The sequence below is a fragment of the Megascapheus bottae genome, chromosome 6 (assembly GCF_031878675.1).
Source record: "Megascapheus bottae isolate mThoBot1 chromosome 6, mThoBot2.hap1, whole genome shotgun sequence".
NCBI classification, from domain to species: domain Eukaryota; kingdom Metazoa; phylum Chordata; class Mammalia; order Rodentia; family Geomyidae; genus Megascapheus; species Megascapheus bottae.
Genome location: NC_143514.1, coordinates 51,237,089 through 51,254,742, shown reverse-complemented (window position 1 = coordinate 51,254,742; position 17,654 = coordinate 51,237,089). Strand labels below are relative to the sequence as shown.

Here is a 17,654-nt window from a genome sequence, read left to right as displayed (position 1 = left end):
GTCTTCAGCTCAAGGCTACCCTACCCTTGAGCCAAGCCCCACTTCCATTTTCTAGAGGTTAATTGGAGATAAGAGTCTTAGGTCCTTCTTTGTGCCCAGCCTGGCTTTGAACCTGGATCCCCAGCCTCCTGAATAGCTAGGATTACAGGCGTGGGCCACCATGCCTGGCTGACTCCAATCCTTGATTCTCTACTTGAAACCACTTAAATTTCATCTGAAAGCAAACTTTATTTAGTATAAATTTGACACTCTATTTTTATATTCAAACTTTGTATTTCTTTTTCTTTTCTCTTATCTGAATTATATTTCTAATTTGCTCCTTTACATTCAAAGAGGAGCCACTGGAATTTAAGAGTACATATTCAAAGGCTGGTAATATAGCTGCCTTATGTGCATGCAGAGTCTTGCCTATCTGCTTTCTAATTAATTATAAATAGTGACAGGGATAGTGCCACTAGTTGAGTGACCCAAGGAGGAAAACATTGGACAGGCTGCAGCCAAAACACCTGGCTATTACATCTCCTATTTCTCTAATCAAGGGTATAAGGTGATAAACAGGAAATTCCAGTGTTACGGACAGAATACATGCCATTTTGTCTGAGAAAAAAATTCTGTGCAAACTCTGTTATCTACTCTAAGAATCTTACCCAAAAAATAAGACTTGCCAGAGGTGTGGCAGTAGAGTGCCTGTCTACTAAGTCCAAAGCCCTGCCTTCAATCCCCAGTACAAAAAAAGAAGGTAAGTTTCAGCTGACTACTGATGGGCTGGTAATCCTACCTTAGTTGGTTGTTCCATTTCTATAACTATCTAAAGGCCCTGAGCTATGTTTATATCATAGAATCGTTCCATGGTTTCTAATGGTTTTTCTATTTTAGAAAATGCTAAGTAATGGCCAGGAGTATGCTCTACTGGGTAGAGTGATTGCACAGCATGCACGAAGCCCTGGATTCAATTCCTTGGTACTGCAAACACAGAAAAAGCTGGAAACGGAGCTGTGGCTCAAGTGGCAGAGTGCTAGCCTTGAGCAAAAGAAGCTCAGGGACAGTGCTAAGGCCCTAAGTTCAAGGCCTAGGACTGGTCAAAAAAAAAAAAAAGAGAAGAAAAAGAAAAAGCTGTGTAAATATGGGTTACTGGTGAACTACAGACCTCTAGAAAATTAAAGGTTGTTCAGACCTTGATAACAGTTCATATATTGACAGTATAGCATACTTGAAAAGCTACTATGGAGTGGAGGTGTAGCTCAATGGTACAGCAAGTTTAGCATGTGTAAGGAATGAGGTTTCATCTCCAGTACCAAAAAACAAAAACAAAAAGTACTATATGAATGTAGTAAGTAAAGAGTTCTGCTTTCTATTGAAAGAATCCCTGGTCCCATCTTATCAGACAATAGTTGCTAACTGGTCTCTAGAAATCATGAAAACTTCATACACAAACACATATACACAGTCACAAATATAACAAGCTCATTACTGGTATGATATTCACCCAGTGGGAAAACAGAAAAGTCACCATCATCCTTAACTACCTGCAAAATAATAACTGTCAAGATTTAACATGTTTATGATCAAAACTAACAAGTGAGTTTATAAAACAACTTGTATATATCCTGACAACTAAGGCTATTAAAATCACTTGTACAATGGAACAATTTTAGAATCATCAAAATAGAATCAAACAGAGGTTTTGCTTGGGGGAAAAATGCAAGAGATAAATTTAATTGAAGTACTATAAATTTGGCAGAATCTAAAGTAATTTTTGAAAACTCTTCAAACTACAAATGGAAAGATTTTTCCCCCAAACAGCCCATTCACAGTACTTACAGCACTGAAGTTAGCAAAATTGCTTGGGTCAGCCTCTTTAATGGTAGTGGTAGTAGTAGAAGTGAATGGATCAGAATACATATCAGGATCTTTTTCTTTGGGGCTATCATTGCCTTGGAAAGGCTGAAATGGATCATTCAGTTTAAAGGGATCAGAAGATTCCAATTTGTTGATGGGTCTTTTTCCTGGATCAAAATCATTACAATTAACTCAACCAGCAAATACGACAAACACAAGCCCACAAGAACATGTACACAGAGAACATTACAGAACTGAGGATAGATGGGGTGAGAACATTATTTCTGTTGTAGTTTTCTTATACATTCTTAATTCTGTCTCTAATGGCTTTATAGATAATTTGTCCTTGCAATTTTCACACACTATCTCTCAAAGGCATTCCAGTTAGAAGCAACAAAATGAATATAAAAGCAAAGGGGAATAGGCTAAGAATTACATTAAAAAAAAAAAAGAATCAACCCCTCCCTCAAGACAGTATGTTCCTAAGAATTAAAGAAGGAAACAGGAGGAGGATTATAAAAGATGGCAATGGCCTCTGCAGTTATAAATTCACCCACATACTGAAGGAAGTCACTCACTAGCAGTAATAGCAACAAATGGCCCCTTTAAAATGGCGTTATTCTGACTTTTCTGATATACATAATCCCCACAGAAAAAAACTACAAATTACCCTGAGAAAACTCTTTTGCCATCTACATCTCAATCTACATGATTTAGGTGTTCAGAAGCCCAGTGTCTGTACCTTTATGGCTACTGATAAACTATTCTTTGACCAATGTTCTACCTGTTAATAAGAATATCATTTCCAAACAAATACTTCAATTTTAAAGTATTACTTAAACTTAGTACTTCTTGAAGAAAAGATAGTAAAAGTGGAGGTTAAAACAGCTTCAAAGCCAGGTACTGGTGGCTCATGTCTGTAAGCCTAGCTACTTAGGAAGCTGAGATCTGAGGATCCAGGTTCAAGGCCAATCAGGCAGGAAAGTCCATGAGACTCTTATCTCCAATTAATGACCAGAACATTGGAAGTGGTGCTGTGACTCAAAGTGGTAGAGCACTAGCCTTGAGTGAAAAAGCTCAGGAACAGTGTCCAGGCCCTGAGTTCAAACTACACAACCAATAAAGAACACAACAAACAAAAACCTTCAGATATATTTTTTCTAAAATGCTGTAAAAGCTGTTAACAGAAATAGTAATAGTTACTTTTCATCACTGAAGCAATTTACAAAAGATGCTTATTGCTCATATTTCAATACATCCTTCCAACAGTCCTATGAAGGCAGGTAAAATTAGAATTACTGATACTATCCAACAATTGAGAAAGCCAAAGCTTAGCTATGAGCTTAATTAAGTTCATGGAGCAAAATCTGAGGTGTAGCTCAGTGAATGAACACTTGTCTCCTATGCATGAAGCCCTGAGCTCAATTCCCAACACCATTAATACAAGAAAAATAAAAGTCACAGAGGAAAGCATGGGCTATTCAGAATTACACTCAAAAGATTTAGGTTCTGAAGCAAGGCTCTTCCAACAAACCATCCTTTTTCCACCTGTTTTTCTATACTTGTAAATTTTCCTCATGCTTGCCAGGTAGGTGCTCTACCCATTGAACTATTCCCCCAGCTATTATTATTATTATTATTATTATTATTATTATTATTTTACTTTTAGGTTATTTCTCTCACTCTCTCTTTTTTTTTTTTGGTGGGTCATGGGGCTTGAACTTGGCCAAGGCACTGTCCCTGAGCTCTTCAGCTCAAGGTTACCACCCTACCCTTGAGCCAAGCCCCACTTCCCTTTTTCTGTTTTTCTAGAAGTTAATTAGAGATAAGAATCTCAGGTCTTTTTGTGCCTGGGCTGGCTTTGAACCTTGATCCTCAGATCTCAGCCTCCTGACTGAGTAGCAAGGATTACAGGTGTGAGCCACTGGCCCACCTAGGTTATTTTTCAAATAAAGTATCACTTTTTATACAGGCCCAGTGCCAGACTACTGTTCTCCTACCTATATCTCCTGCATAGCTGGAATGACAAGAGTGCACCATTCCACATAGTTTGTGTTACTAATATAAAATCTTGTTAATTTTTTACCTAGACTGGTCTTGAACCATAATCCTCCCAGTCTCTATGTCTTGAGTAGTTAAGATTATAGGCATGAACCATTGTGTCTGGCCTGGATTCTTAGCTTTAAAGCACAGAACATATCATTTTACTTAGAATTAAAAAATATTTTCACTATTAGCAGCATGCAGGATATAAAAACGTCAACGAGATTCTTCTTCTTTTTCTTTTTTCTTTTTTGTCAGTTGTGTGCTGTCCCTGAGCCTCTTTGTGCTCAAGCCTAGCATTCTACCACTTGAGCCACAATACCACTTCCAGTTTTTGAGTGGTTCACTGGAGATAAGAGTCTCATGGGGGGCCAGGAATTTGGCCTAGTGGTAGAGTGCTTACCTAGCATGCATGAAGACCCGGGTTTGATTCCTTGGTACCACATACATAGAAAAAAAAGCTGGAAATAGTGCTGTGGCTCAAGTGGTAGAATTCTAGCCTTGAGAAAGCCCAAGGACAGTGGTCAGGCCCTGAGTTCAGTCCCCATGACTAGCAATCTCCCTGCCCCCAACCAAAAAACAGTAACAAAGAGTCTCATGGGGACTTTTCTGCCTAGGCTGGCTTCGAACTGTGATCCTCAGCTTTCAGTTTCCTGAGTAGCTAGGATTATAGGTGTGAGCCCAGGTTTTCACATATTTTGGCCATCTTACTTCTAGTAACATATGATATGGTACTTTTACTGGAATGAAAGAAATCACTTTACTCATTTACTGATTTTTCAATGGATAACTGAATATTAACTATTGTACATACAATCTTTTAAGTCAAAAAAGAATCTACTCCATGAGGCTAAGAGTTTGGCCTAGTGACAGAATGTTTGCCTAGCATGCACAAAGACCTTATTTCAATTCCTCAGTACCACATACACAGAAAAGGCTGGAAGTGGTGCTGTGGCTCAAGTGGTAGAACTCTAGCCCTGAGAAAGCCAAGGACAGTGCTCAGGCCCTGAGCTTAAGCCCCAGGTCTGGCAAAAAGCAAAATCTGCTCCAAAAATACCATAGGAGAGGCTATTATGAAAATGCAAGAATGACAACCTAAATTTTACCAAAAAATGATACATGCTTAAAAAACTAGTGTGCCGGGGCCGGGAGTTTGGCCTAGTGGTTAAAGTCCTTGCCTAACATGCATGAAGACCCGGGTTCGATTCCTCAGTACCACATACATAGAAAAAAGCCGGAAGTGGTGCAGAGGCTCAAGTGGTAGAGCTCTAGCCTTGAGAAAGTCCAAGGACAGTGCTCAGGCCCTGAGCTCAAGCCCAGGACTGGCAAAAAAAAAAAAAAAAAACTAATGTGCCAAATACATCTTTTCATTAAGCAGCATATACATACTAAACAAAATAGAAAATGAAGCTATGAAAGAATATGCTCCTGAACCAGGTACTGGGGGTTCATGCCTATAATCCCAGATTAGAACTAGACCTGAGGAGAAGCTCAGTTCAGAGATGGCCCAGGTGGAAAAATCTGTAAGATTCTACCTCCAGTTAGCAGCAAAATGCAGACTGAAGGTATAGCTCAAGTTGTAGAGCATTATCATTCCTGAACAGATCAGCCAAGTGAGTGCAAGGCTCCAAGTCCAGGGGCTGATACCTGACCAAAACTATTTTTCCATTGCTATTAAAAACATGGAAGTTTTAAGTGAAATTTCTCCAAGAAGGGTAACACTTCGAAACTACTACTTGCTGAAAACCAGAAGCTCTATTCTCACATTGAAGTACTTAAAGTCTGTATTTTGTAGGAAAAGGAGACTTCAAATTAACTTTTTCTTCTAAAAATTAAAACATTAATATAGGAAACTGGTATACAAATTGTAACTGGTGCACTTTGAAAAACCAAGAGATGAGTTGGCACTGCTGGTGGTTTATGTCTGTAATTCTAGCTACTCAGGAGGCTACGAGCTGAGAATCATGGTTTAAAGCCAGCCTGGGAGGAAAGGCTGCGAGACTGTGTGTGTGTGTGTGTGTGTGTGTGTGTGTGTGTGTGTGTGTGTGTGTGTGCGAGACACTGTGTGTGTGTGTGTGTGTGTGTGTGTGTGTGCACGCGCGCGCGCTAGTCATGGGGCTTGAACTCTGGGCCTGAGCGCTGTTCCTGAGCAATTCAGCACAAGGGTACTGCCCTATCCCTTGAGCCACAGTGCCACTTCTGGTTTTCTAGTAGTTAACTGGAGATAAGAGTCTCATGGACTTTAGTGCCCAGGCTGGCTTTAAACTGTGATCCTCAGATCTCAGCTGCCTGAGTAGCTAGGATTACAGGCATGCGCCACCACACCTGGCCAAAGGAAGCAACAGCAGTTATTTTTTTATTTTTTGATCCTGGGGCTTGAACTCTGGGCCTGGTGGCTGTTCCTGAGCTCTTCAGCTCAAGGCTAGTGCTCTACAACTTGAGCCACACTGTGAGACTCTTATCTCCAATAAGCCACCATGAAAAGCAGGAAATTCATAGAATTGTGTGTGACTCAAGTGGTAGAGTGCTAGCCTTGAGTAGAAAAAAAAAAAGACAAAGCTCAGGGAAAGCATCTAGGCCTTGAGTTCAAGTCCCACAATGGAAAAAAAAAAGGACTAAAAGAGATTACATTTGTATTTTCCTCTCTTCTACTTTTTAATTTCTCTAAAATGATGGGGGGGGGTAGACCTCTTATTAAAAAAGGCAATTTGTGACAGCTAAACATACTTAGGTCTTTAGGCACCTACCTTTCTGTAATTGAGGACAGAACAATGACAGCAGCAAGCTTCTGCTATGTGTTTGACTAACATACTTACATAAATGGCTTTATGTAAGGTCTATTTTTCAGAAAGAGAAAAGGCATCAAAGTTGATTTAGGAAAGGCACCAACTCTCATACCAGGTGGTGGTGGGCAGGGTCTTGTAGGAGTTCCAATCTTTGGTGGCAGTGCTGGGGGTACATCTTCACTCTTGACTGATGTTTCTTCAAACATATTTTGTGGAATGCTCTCTCGGCCGACAGAGCTTGATGTGGCTGAATTAAAAGGATCTTCATTGTTCACCTTTATTTGAAAAGAAATGTTTATATATGGCTATACGTATTTGTATACATAAATAAAACCAAGTAAACTGTACACTTCATATGATACAGCATTTGGAAAAACGATTGAAGTATTAATCAGATTTTAATTTTTAGAGTACAGACAGTTTACCTTTTGTATTCAAGGAAAAATGGGACTTAAAAAAAGGGAATCATTATTACATGAACAGTGGCTCTCACTACTTATAAAAAATACTAGGTGGGGGGCTGGGAGTTTGGCCTAATGGTAAGAGTACTCGCCTAGCATGCATGAAGAGCCAGGTTCAATTCCTCCATACCACGTACATAGCAAAAAGCCGGAAGTAGACTGTGGCTCAAGTGGTAGAGCTCTAGCCTTGAGAAAGTAAAAGGCCCTGAGTTCCGTCCCCATGACTGAAAAAAAAAAAATACTAGGTGGGGCCAGGAGCATGGCCTAGCAGCACTGTACTGTCCTAGGTTAGAGCCCTTGGTACCACATACACAAAAAACTGGAAGTGGTGTTGTGGCTCAAGTGGTAGAGCACTAGCCTTGAGAAAGCTCAAGTGCCCAGTTCCTGAGTTCAAGCCCCCCAGCTGGCAAAAAAAAAAAGGAGAAAGAAAGAAAAGGAAAAAAAATACTAGGTCATATTAAAACAAGCCAACTGTGTATTGAAGGTGGCAAATTTCAGATAATATTTGCTGCAAAACTACCCATCTAAAACCTTTTTTTCTTTTCTTTTTTTGGTACCAGTACTAGGACAAACTCAGGGCCTCAAGCTCATAGTTGGTATACTACATTTGAACCATGCTCCAGCTTTGTTTTTTACTGATTACGTAGAGATAGTCTCACCTATCTGTCTACCCAGGCTAGCTTTGAACCTTGATGCTCATTTCTGAAGGAAAAGCTAGGTTTACAGATGTCAACCTGTGCCTTCCCTGAGGTCCATTTTAAAGGGACCATATATACACCTGTCTTCAAATGAGTATCTGAGCCAGTTAATAATGAAATGGTTGACTCCATACTTTGCAATGCACTTAAATATAGGAAATAGTTTTAAATAATAACGCAAAGAAAATAGCATCTAGACAAACTATAAAAGTAAACTAAATAGTTTATTTTTTTCAAAATAAACTGATCTCATGGGAAGGTAAGTCAATATGGGTTTGAAGATTCTGCCTTTCAAATACCTGAAGTTATGAAAGATTTACTTTTCTGTAATGAACCAGCTTGTGACTTAGACCTATCTAGTCAAATATAATCTGACACCCTGAATCTACCTCTATTGGCTTGAATCACTATTAGATCTATGCTGGAAAAATAGGTAGTAATCATTTAGTACTGTGATTTGTAGTATCAACTATCTTAGTACAGACATCCTTAGCTACATATATTGAGACTTCACTGTATCGTGGGTTTTATTTATTTTTTCATTTTTTGTCAGTCATGAGGCTTGAACTCTGGGCCTGGGCACTGTCCCTAAGCTCTTCAGCTCAAGGCTAGTGCTGTACCATTTGAGCCACAGCGCCACTTCCTGTATCACGGGTTTTAAAATACAGTACATAAATAGTGATCCCTCACCTATGGCTGGAGTTACATTCCAGAGACCCTCTTGATAGGTAAAAATCTGTGAAGTAGCAATAAGTGAACCATTACATAATGAAGAACAACTACGTAAGGCTGCTACTTCACTATTTTCACCTATTGCGGGGGTCTCTGGAATGTAGCTCCCGCCAGAGATGAAGGATCACTGTAGATCCTAATAACCTCAAGAGTCTAAAAAAATCAAGTAATCAATACGGAGAGGCTAGATGACTGCTACAGCTATGACCCAGGAGGACAAGAGAGGAAAATATAGTTCAGGTGGAACAAATGTGTTTAAAATGGACGTAAGATTCTAAAAATGATGTTGTTGAGCAAACTTTTCAGGGGGAAATTATAATTGTCCATAACATAGTCTATGTATGCTTATGATTACAGCTAATCTTTCATTTCTGACTGAAATGAGTATTTTACTATTGCAATCAAGTTGCAATGTCTATAAGAGCGTTCTGCTGCTCTGATGGAAACATGGTGCATTTTCCCTGTCCAGATTACCTTTGATAATGTGCTGAAGTCAGCAAATCCTTCTCCAAAGGACTCATTTCCAAAAACAGATGCAAAGGGGTCTGTGACTAAAATAAGCAAATAAAATCAGTATAATAAAATAACAACAAAAATAATCAAATTTCATGTTCTCTTTTGTTTGGTAACATTCAGACTTATGAAAAAGATGTAGTCCCAAACATTAATCACTCAATTTATGACTGATGCTCACAAAGACAGTACACACACTGATAATCCATATTATCATATGGTATATTCCTGTGTACCAGTTGCATAAATTAACTGGTTAATGCTTTAAGATAAAATACAGGTGAACTACTTTCAGGTACTTTTATTTATTTGGTCCAAGCCTGGAACTCACATTCAGTATCTGACGATTTTGCTAACTGGTTAGCACTGTACCAACTGAGCCATGCCTTCAACCACAAAACTCTAGAATAAATATAAAAATAAAGTTCCTATAAATTTAATTTTTTGAGTTTTTTGAGATAGGTGTCACTACATAGTGACAGCCCAGTGTAGGAAAACTCTGAAGCTGAGCTGTGAAACTTGGAAGTCTTGAGAAGCACTTTGACAGCACTTGGAATGCTGAGTGCTGGCCATGGAAGAGTTAAAACACAGCTCTAGAGAGGAAGAAGGGACTGGCTTGCAGCTTCCCTTTCCTTAGGTTAGTAGCTGTGCTGGAGACCTTGCAGGCTTAATGAAAAGACAACTTAACCTTGGGTTAGATAAGAGAACACTGTGTCTGGACTTTCCCTGGGTCACAGCCTCCTGTCTCAATAAAGGAAACTGTCTCTCACAAACTGTTTTAGCTCTGATCGTAAAATGTACTTTTTTGTAAAAACTCAGGGCCCAAGTGTAGGAAAGCTTTTGGACCTCTAGTGTCTCCCTCCTTTTCTGTCTACATCTGTGTTTTTCCGTCTTTGGTCCAGTATTCTATCACATTGCCTCAGGGTGTGATTAGCAACAGCTCAGGATGGCCTCAAACTTGTGACCTTTCAGTCTTGCCCCCTGAGTGCTGGGATCACATCAAGTTAAAAAAAAAAAAAAAGATGTACATTTCATAACTTCACACTTGTCCTTCAAAGGCTATTTCAAATGCTACCTCATGAATAAAACTGAAAGGAACCTATTGTCAGTAATTCACACATCAAGAGATTTCTTCATCCTCTCTGCAGTATCTTGTACTGTATTCTAGTTTGTACCATAGTTATCTGTGATTGATAATCACCTGTATTAGCTGCTAAAGATCTTTGAAAACAGGAAATAAGATCTATTCAACAAAGAACCACTGACAAATACTTGCTGATCATACACCAAGTCCTAGAAAATAACGAGATATAGGTCCTACCCTTGAAAAGCCTTATGATATATTCAGACAAACAAAACAGAAGTGGAAGATGTACTTCAAAAGCACATTTGAGCTTTTGAAGGAGATGTTCTGAATAAGAAATTACATTTTCCAAATACATGGAGATGTGGGAAAGAAAATAGATTACTGCTCTAAAGGAACCATAAAAACATTGCTTAACCAATTCTCCACTGTGCAATTCTCCATAGTACAGTTTCCAAGCAGACTGCTGTTTTAGCTGCAATGAACATATTTTACTTCATCTATTCAGGGATAGCCAATAATACCAAGGAATGTTCATGGGAAGTACTGCCTCATATAAGAAGATGGAAAGCAACAAAGAAAAGAGTTGCAGAGAAAGGACAAGATTTCCAAGGGAAAAAGCAAAGCAAATACTCTGTTAAAGTTAATGAAAGTTAAAACAACATTGAAATTTCATTTCACTCTAGTCAATATGGCCATCATAAACAACACAAAGAGTAACAAGTGCTGGTAAGGACACAGGGGAAAAGGAATCCTTATACAGTGTTGGTGGGAATGTAAATGAGCACAATCACTATGGAAATTGGTATAGAACTACCATATAAGACACAGTAGAAGCACTGGCACACCTTTGTTTACTGCAGTACTACTCATGACAGCCAAGCTACAAAACATCAGATGTTCTACAAGTGATTAATGGAGCAAGAACACACACACACACACACACACACACGCACGCACACATGCACAAACACAGACACTCTGGGGATAAAGAAACATGGCCATAAAGAAACATGAAGTTATGTCTTTTGAAGGGGAATGGATGAATAAGTTCATCATAATAACCAAATTCAGCCAGATTCAGAAGATATGTAGATGCTAGAGCTAAAAGATAAACATACATAAACAGATATAGGATCATTTGTATACATACAAATAACATGTTTGCAATTTGGGGATAGAAGGGGCAATCCTAAAATATATCACATCTATGAATGGAGATATTAAATCAAACTCGTGGAAAGCTGTTGAATAATAGGGGGTAGGAGGTCAAGTAAAGTGAGAGTAGGTGAGGCTCAATCTGATTCATGTATGAAATACGATGGTACAGCCCCTTTGAATAATTAACGTGCATTTCAATGAGGGTCAAGGAGTTGAAACATGGGGCCAGGAGCATGGCCTAGTGGCAGAGTGCTTGCCTGGCACGCATTAAGACCCAGGTTTGATTCCTTGGTGCCACATACACAGGAAAAGCCGGGAGTGGTACTGTGGCCCAAGTGGAAGAGTGCTAGCTTTGCGGAAAGCCCAAGGACAGTGTTCAGGCCCTGGGTCCAAGCCCCCAGAACTGGCCCCCCAAAAAAAAAAAAAAAAAAAGGTAAAACATGTCCTGTCTGTAGTATAGGTACTAGTGTAAATGGGGCAGGCAAACAGACAGAGGGAAGGAGGGTAGATATGATCAAAATATCTGTACATGTATGAAAACTGAACAATGAAGTTTGTTGCAACTGGTTTGGGAAGGGGAGAAGGGGAAAGAGGGAGAGTAACAAAGGGATGGGAGTCTGATTTAGGTACAATGTATGTATATATGGATGTCAAAATGAAATATCCCTGCACAAATAATTGATACCAGTAAAAATAAATAATTAAAAATATATAAAAATATAATTAAAATACATTTAAAAAGAGAAGGCAAGGGCTGAGGATATTGTTTAGTGGTAGAGCACTTGTATAGCATGCATAGGCCCCAGGTCCCATCACTGGCATGATATAACAAATAATTTTCTTTGTTTTTTCTCAATTTACCTTTATAACAAACCATTCTTAGAACAAAAGAGTTCGACGAGGGGTGGGGTGGGGGGGAGGGAAATGGGAACCAAGACATGTGAAAGGGTATCAATGTATGGGAATTAATGCACCATCTATCTGACAAATATCATGTAACCCTTCTATTAATTACAATTAAAAAAAAGAACAAAAGTTCTCTACCCAATCACTTAGATGTGTAAAGTGTGCCTACATCTTTAAAAATAAGTAGAGCATGAATATAAAAAGAAGGGGGGGTCAGAAAGTGACATGCAGACCCTCTAGTATATAGAATCAAGGAGGCAGACACAGAAAAACCGATAAATGCTCACAATGTAAAGCTCAGTACTACTGACTGATTTTTCCCCAAATGTTACCTAACTTTCATTAAAAGACATGTCACTTTTCAACCTATCCCCAGATTTCACTTTCTTACTTAAATCAAGCACTTTTGGGCTTAAAAGGATTACTTTCAGCACGCTGTTTTGGGCACTACTGGTTTTGGAGGCCCATTTTGTTTTTTTAATCAAAATTAAGGGAAGGAAACAGCAGACTACAGTTTAAGCACAATTTACGATTACTCAGGATTGAAAGCTTCTTTATATCCACTAAGCTATGTTATAATGCACATACCTTCATTTAAAAATTTTATTACCATATTTGTCAAAACCAAGTATAATAATTCTGCAAATAAGAGAGGTCTCCTGTAAAACTTCACTTTGTCCACCACACTGGCATGTAACACAGCGAGTGGGTAAAAAGGGTGAATAGATTCCTAGAAAAATCAGTCCTTTAGGAATATACTGGCCACTCTGACCCTGAAGATGTTGAAAAAGTTAAGAGTTACAGGAAACCCTAAAACTTTAGCTGTAAAAGATTCCTTTTAAGTACTACCTATCTACCAGGACCCACAGTGTGGCTCAGTTTCTTTATGGATGCTGATTTTGGCTTTTTAATCCTTTCTTCTCTTGCTGTGATGATATAGCGGTTGAGGTATATTCTGAGCAGGATACAAACACTGTCTTGATTGGGAAAGAGTAGCCAAGGAAAGAGTTGAGCTCATTTCATTGGAGAGGTTATAATTTGTCTGCTTAATCCCTTTTTTTCTGCCCTTGTTTCATAGCCTTTACAAGAAGTCACAACATGTGTGACAACAAAGCTAAGTCAAGCTTGACTGAAATGTTGTTAAGTATACCTTGTGAAAGAGCTCTTAAAAAAAAAAAAACATGACACTTGTATAAGAAAAGTATGTACTTTACTAGAGTTTTTCTTACATGTACGCCATAAATTATCTATTCAGTACTTGTTCAAACAACGAGGAAACATATTAGACAAATGACAATATATTTTTGCCCAAATTGGATAATTAAGGCTCTAGAAGAAACTTTCTTGGATATTTGTCATGGCTGATGTGAAGCAGAAGCTTGTCCAGAGAGTAAAAGATTCATTGTATATGAAGTGGTTCAGATCATGTGTGACAGATACATGTTGGGGGGTAAAGGGTGACATAATTTGAAGATAGAGCAAATATACTTTACTGACAAATGAGAGAAAGAGAAAAAACAAGAACCAAAGACAGGGTGGAGGGTGTAAGTTTGTACAATTGTATAATATGTACTACTTCTTATGGTATAGCACAAAAGCTAAGAAGTCACTCATGCTTTTTTCCTTAATGTCATTGCCATTTTTCTTGAAATCTCAGTTATTAGCCCTCATGGATTTTCTTTAGTGTATGCAGTCAAGAGTTAATTAGCATGTATTACCTTTCATTTCATTTGTTAAGATTATCTTTTCTAATCCTGTAACATCCCTAGAAATATACTTATTTATCAGCATAATGATTAAAAAAAAAAAGGCATTCTGGAGGGGGAAGTGATACTGGGGTTTGAAATTAGGACCTGGTGCTTGCAAGCAGGCACTCTACCTCTTGAGCCACATCCTAGTTCTTTTTGCTTTTGTTATTTTTCTTTTATTTTTATTACTAATTTTTTATTATTATAGAGATGATGAATGGGGGAATTATAATGAATTTAGTAATGAGTACATTTCCTTTTGTGTTCTGTTCCTTGCTCTTTTTCCCAATGATTTTGTTATTTTTTTAGCAAGTTCTTACATTTATGCCCAAGTAGGCCTGGGCTGGGATCTTCCTATTTATTCTACCCTCACAGCTGGGATAACAGGCACACATCACCATGCATAGCTTTGATTGGTTGGAAACCTTTGTCTGGGTTAGCCTTAAGTCAAGATCCTGTCAGTCTTTGTCTTCTGGGTGGCATACACCGCTGTGTGCCAGTCACGTAGTTTCAAAAGACATAATGATAATACAGGGTTAATAATAAGCTAATAATAAAGTTTCTGTTTAAAACAATATTTGGCCTTATACTAAATTTTACATTCCTTACTCTTGCCATTCATGTTGGGAGCTAATTTCCAACATCAAAACAAATATCACACTGTGTTAAATCTCCTTAAAATTTGTTTAATATTAAAAATCCAATTTATTAAGGCATTTCTACCATTCTTTCTGTGCTTATAATCCTTCTGTCACAATCAGCAAGCTAGGAAAAAACAGCTTTCTATTTTCAGCATGAGACTGAAATATTTACACATTTGAATTTGTTTTCCTCTGATTTCCTTCTCTCACATAATAGCTAGTCTGCTCACCTGTTTTATTTTTCAATGATTCCCTTTTAGTTGAAAGAGCTTTTCTTTTCTTTTTTTTTTTTTTTTGCCAGTCCTGTGGCTTGAGCGCAGGGCCTGAGCGTTGTCCTTGGGCTTTCTCAAGGCTAGCACTCTCCCACTCGAGCCACAGCACAACATCTGGCTTTTTCTATGTATGTGGAGTGCTGAGGAACTGAACCCTGGTCATCGTGCATGCTAGGCAAGCACTCTTACCACTAAGCCAAACTCCCAACCCCGAAAGAGATTTTTTTTGGGGTCAGTCATGGGGCTTGAATTCAGGGCCTAGGTTCTGTCCTTGAGTTCAATTTGAACCACAGTACCATTTTCTGTTTTCTGGTGGTTAATTGAAGATAATCTCACAATCTTTCATGCCCAGGCTTGCTTTGAACCTCCATGCTCAGATCTCAGCTTCTTGAGTACCTAGGACTACAGGTGTAAGCCACTAACACTCAGCAGAAAAGATCTTTTAGATTCCATAAGATCTAGCTTTCAGATTCCATTAGACCTAGGTTTCAAATCTAGTAAACTAGTTTATCTGGTTCAAATGTAATAATAGTAAGCTGAATCCTCTTGTTCAGGTTACTTAATGTTCGGATTTTTAGTTTCCTGATGTCTAAAATGGAAATATTACTTAAAAGGTTACTAAATGAATATTAGTTAATATAAACAGAGCATTAAGACAGAACACTAGAAGAATATTTAGCTTTTCTCTGCATTACTAACAGATTTGTCTTGTATTTTCAGGACAATTTTCATTATTTATTGGAATCCTTTAGGCAAAGCCAAGATCCCCTATGAATCAATGCTGACTGAAGACGCCAAGCATTCCCATCTTTTATAAAGCAAAAAGTTCTTAATGGTTTTTATTGATATTGATTAGATGGAGCATGTATTCTACAAAGACCTTTAACAAAGTAAATGAGATTATGAATAACCTGCCAAGCTAAAAAAATAGTATACAAACACATGTCACGAGTATTGCCAGAGAATTATGATTAGAAGTAAGTATTTTACAATTCAAAAGCCAAAATTAATAAAACAAAAAATTCAGGGAGAAAAAAGCTTAAAGAGTATCATTTAATATTCCATAAAACTGGCAAATTTCTTTACCTGAATCAGTTGCTGCAATAACAACCGTTCCACCAGGTGCAAAGGGATCATTGTTCTTCAATGTTTCCCCCTAAACAAATTACACAAATCCAGGATGAATGAGCAAAGTAACATTTCATATCTAAAACCCTACCTCCATTCCCTCAAAATGTCCATCTCAAATTTCAATTTAGGAGTTCAGACATGACAAACGTCTCCCTCTACTAATTTGCAGTCTTATTAAATAGAAATGATACCTATTCTTGTCTGATTTCTTTAACTATGAATATAAACACTTCAGAAAACTTCATATGCCCTTCTTCTACAACAATCCCACCTTTTCTCTGCAGCAGAGATGAATTACCTGACTTGGATGATACTCAATTCTTTTTTATAACATTGCTATTTGTATAGAAGCTATTTGTATACAATCTTAACTTTTTGTTGTTGTTGTTGTCCTGGGGCTTCAACTCTGGGCCTGGGCATTATCACTGAGCTCCTTCTGCTCAAGGGTAGCAACAGCACCACTTCTGGCTTTTTCTGTGATTAACTGGAGATAATAGCCTCAAGGACCTTTTTGCCTAGGCTGGCTTCAAGTAACCATTCTCAGGTCTCAGCCTTCTGAGTAGTCAGGATAACAGCTGTGAGCCACTGGTGCTCAGCCTATTTTATTTATTTTTTTGGCCAGTCCTGGGGCTTGAACTCAGGGCCTGAGCACTGTCCTTGGGCTTTCTCAAGGCTAGAGAGCTCTACCATTTGAGCCATAGCACCATTTCCAGCTTTTTTCTATGTATGTAGTACCAGGAATCAAACCCGGGTCTTCGTGCATGCTAAGCAAGCATTCTACCACTAGACCAAACTCCTGGCTCCTGATGTTTTTATTTTTAAAACAGAGATATTAACACTTACCTACCTTGCAAAGTTAATGTGAAATTTAGAAACAATGAACATATACAGAGGTACCTGAATCAAAGCATGCATTTATTAAATAGTAATTGTTGTAGATACAGATGTACTCAAGATAGCCTAGTGTTTAGTGGGGATTTATATTTTTGCAAGATTATCATTCCAGGGTATCTATAAAGTAATTTATATAACCCTTTTCAATAATAACCAAATATGAAAAGCTTAAGACTGGCTTATGAACTTCCCCATGTTTGTTTTTGATATGGTCACTGGGATAAAATTTGATCCCTTAAAAGATGGCTTCTGTTTTTGGATACTAAGTCATCTAGTTAATTCTAGTGCATGATCGAAGTATAAAATACCAGTAGATAATCAAAGGATGAAGTGCTAAAAGCTATTAAGTGTTGGAATGAGAGAACTTTTTACATGACTCATTTTACATATCCATAAAGAGATTCTTTCACCATTGTATATTCAAGGAATTCACTTAGGGTTACCCATTCAATGTAACAGCTTTTAACTCTTCTACTTACAGATGTATTACTGTTATTACTGAGTGCACTAAAAGGGTCAGTACTTGAAGTGGCAAAAGGATCAGTAGCAGATTGTTTGAAGAAGCAGTCAGATGCAAATGGATCTGAACCTTTGAAAGGATCACCACCAAATGGATCTAAGAAAATATAAACATAAGAGATTAAAAACTCATTGACTCAATTTCCTATCATCCAATCATTTAGTAAAAAGACATTCTGAACTACATAAGTAATATTTTTTTTAGATTAATTTTTTTTATTGTAAT

The 17,654-nt window shown here is 38.0% G+C and overlaps 1 protein-coding gene across 1 annotated transcript in view; it reads right to left on the bottom strand.

The window, feature by feature from the left end:
- Eps15 (epidermal growth factor receptor pathway substrate 15) overlaps positions 1-17,654 on the bottom strand; it is a 96,620-nt gene that overhangs the window by 3,947 nt on the left and 75,019 nt on the right. The window contains exons 20-24 of the mRNA XM_090334862.1: positions 17,389-17,525; positions 15,971-16,040; positions 9,034-9,110; positions 6,781-6,943; positions 1,822-2,006 (exon numbers count right to left, since the gene is read on the bottom strand). Coding sequence (XP_090190988.1) covers positions 1,822-2,006; positions 6,781-6,943; positions 9,034-9,110; positions 15,971-16,040; positions 17,389-17,525 — 632 coding nt within the window. The remainder of the gene's footprint in view (positions 1-1,821; positions 2,007-6,780; positions 6,944-9,033; positions 9,111-15,970; positions 16,041-17,388; positions 17,526-17,654) is intronic.